Source organism: Puccinia triticina, chromosome 1A (assembly GCF_026914185.1).
Source record: "Puccinia triticina chromosome 1A, complete sequence".
Taxonomy (NCBI): Eukaryota; Fungi; Basidiomycota; class Pucciniomycetes; order Pucciniales; family Pucciniaceae; genus Puccinia; species Puccinia triticina.
In genome coordinates this window covers 8,300,404-8,303,319 of record NC_070558.1, presented here as the reverse complement: position 1 = coordinate 8,303,319, position 2,916 = coordinate 8,300,404, and the positions used below count along the sequence as shown (strand labels likewise).

The 2,916-nt window shown below is 44.0% G+C and overlaps 1 protein-coding gene across 1 annotated transcript; it reads right to left on the bottom strand.

The window, feature by feature from the left end:
• Nucleotides 1-558: 558 nt before the first annotated feature.
• Nucleotides 559-2,368, bottom strand: PtA15_1A913 (uncharacterized protein; the record flags this gene model as incomplete). Its single annotated transcript, XM_053165990.1, has 8 exons — nt 559-617; nt 705-1,185; nt 1,280-1,721; nt 1,780-1,852; nt 1,927-2,029; nt 2,095-2,100; nt 2,184-2,237; nt 2,318-2,368. The coding sequence occupies 8 exons, from the start codon at nt 2,366-2,368 to the stop codon at nt 559-561; spliced, it is 1,269 nt and encodes a 422-aa protein (XP_053017126.1).
• Nucleotides 2,369-2,916: the final 548 nt, after the last annotated feature.

Genomic DNA, 2,916 nt, shown 5'->3' with positions numbered 1-2,916 from the left:
ATCTGCCATGGTGCGGTTGAACCGCTCTACCACACCATTCTGATGATGGTGGTATGGGAGGGAGTGTGCCGCTATGATACCCTTTTCCTTTAGGAAAACATTGAAAACGTTGTTTGCAAATTCTCCGCGCTTGTTGCTGCGGAGGATTTTCACCAAATCACCGGTCTGTTTTTCTACTTTGCAAATGATTTCAATGAGGACCTCATTCACCTCCGACTTCGCCTTCAGGCCCCTCACGTAAGAGTATCCTGCCGCTACATCTCTGAGAGTGAGATGGTATTTAGCACCGTCGACTGATTCCACCGGGAAAGGCCCCATCAGGTATGTGCATAAAATTTCCAGCCTAGTTGGGTTTCTCATTGTGCTGGTGACCGGATTCAGGCTGGTACTTTTGGTGATGGCACACACTGGGCAGTGAGGCTGCCTTCTAGGAAGATCCAGAGAATCAGAGGAAAAGATTGGAGAATAGTGTATAAAAACAAACATATTCTTGAGACTCGTTGGCGGTGGTTTGTTTGCAAAATCAAACCTCCCCATAGGAAATAAATCATTGCAGCTCTACTGATTGGTTTGTAGTAACAGCAGCTTATCTGAAGACTTTGCATATTTTTCAAAACCTACAAATACAATCTTAGTGAGCACGCCAAAAGGCTCTAGACAGCTAAGGACTATTCTCGATATATATATTATAATAAGGTGCTTACTAGCTTCGCACAAAATTCGAATTGGGCACCCTTGTATATCGTCTTCATTGTTCGGTAGGACGGTTATGACATTCAGGTCTGAGGTGCGTGGTGAAGAAAGCGACCCAGATTCTTCATCCCTGATCACATTCGTCACATTATAGACCTCGATATTCCGGGTATAACTCTCATTTCTTCCATCCTTGTAGACGAAGGATTGTGCCGTCCTCCCAAGACCGCCCGCGACACGTCCCTTGGCATTCAGCTTTAGTTCTCCAATTGAGATTTGCGTGGTATCAATTTCAACCTGACCTAAACTGGGGGATAATGATAAAAATTGTGAGCGTCTAAATGAATGAGTGAGGTTTCCAATAATCGTGGTCTGGTTGGATGATGCAATAGTAGAGAGATTCAAATTTAGAGGAAATTCGAAGGAGTCGCTTAATGTCGTCATATCATCAGAGGTAGAAATACTAGTTCCTTGACTTGACAAGACAACTGACTGTTAAGATGGGGCGAGTGTGGAAGAGAGAGAAAAGTATGTGGCTCAGCTTATATTATTCACACGTGCTGCGAGTGGACAGCATAAGACTGACTTGATAATCGCCTCGGGGAAGCCAAGACTGTTCGTTCATATAGTTGTAGTCTTGTTCGACGCTCACCACGCGAGGTTCGCCGCTACCAGTGATCACAAGACTTGACACCGATAGCTTTCGGTAGCTCTTGATCAAGAAGTTAATGGAGCAAGATGGGTCTACGTCGGATAAAAGTTTGGAAGCTCCAGCTGATGGCTCGACTGTTGTGTTGGAATCCGTAGAATAAGCAATCATCTCCCCGGTAGTTCGAGCGCCGCTGGGATCCAAAGTCATAAAAACGGAACCACTGAAGATCCAATCTGGGTTTATTGAATGTTTTTCACCTTGTCCCTCCACGACCAGAGTAAAGTTGTGGGCATTGGAGTCTGAGAGGTATGGGACAAAAGGCGAAATGTCTATGATATACGTCGGCGCGTCAAAGGCACCAATTCCAGCTATCGGCCTAGGAAGTTCCAAAAATCAGGTAGATGCACGGGTGGTTGATTTGATGAGCAACCCACCTCCACCATGACATTAGGATTCCACCTGTGTATATGACAGGGAAAGGATATGCAACCCCAGCAAGACGGTTATCTGACAGTAGCAAGAGTGTGTTATCAGCTGAGTACTACTCGCCAGTGAACGTGTTTCATTGTGCTTTGACTTACCGATCCAGACTTGAACTTCTCGGAATGCACCTTTGGCGGTAACAATATTCCCAGTGTGTTCTGGATCGATTTTCCCCGTGTATTGATCTGGTACATTTGTAAACTGTAGATCCCAGGTAATGATGGTGAGCTATCGTTTTGCGTATGCACATGCTAAAGTATGCCTACCCAAAACTGGAGTTTCAAACATCAAGCATAAGTCTTCCCGAAATACACGGACACAGTCAATTCAGCTTAAGATGAATCATTTTTCTTACCTCCTCTTGGCCTGAACCGCTTGCAAATACCTCTAAGAATGCAGCTTCGAGGTTCTGAGTTTTACAGATGATCCGATTAACTTGCTTTTATTCCACTAGCTGGTCTTTATTTACAGCAAGATGTCTGATCTTACCTGTGGAAAGGTCAAAAAATGCGTCATATTGTGTCCAATCCCGCGACCCATATTAATTATCTTGTCTACCTTCTTGCTTGTCGGAAATTGCTGAGTGGGTGGGTAGAATTTGGCAGACAGTGTGACTTCAAAACTTCCAGTTAAGTTGGTTGACTTGTCCACAATGTTTCCAATGTCCAACGACAGCGAACCTGGATAAGACAACAGAGGGATGTACTTCGAGACGTCGCGATTGCTGAATGTTTTGTTTGATTTTACTTCAATTGATTGCAACACCCTTTTTTGGAATCAAGTAGACTTCAAACTGATACTGTCCAAATGACTCCAGTCACCGTTGGTTCGGCTAGATACATCAAGTCGCTATCAGTCGTCAAAGAATATGAATGGAGAAGGCAGGTTAATTCTACATTTACCTGTTGATGTTCTCCAAACTGGGTGAAACCGCCATTCGATCGAAAAAAGTCAGTGTTGAATAAACAAGTCTCAACGAAGTCGAACTCACTTTCTATATCATTGAAATAGAGCCGCTAAATGAATAAGATCAGGGCAGAGATCAACAATCGAAGGAATGAAAAGAATGATGCTGAACCTCGACGTAG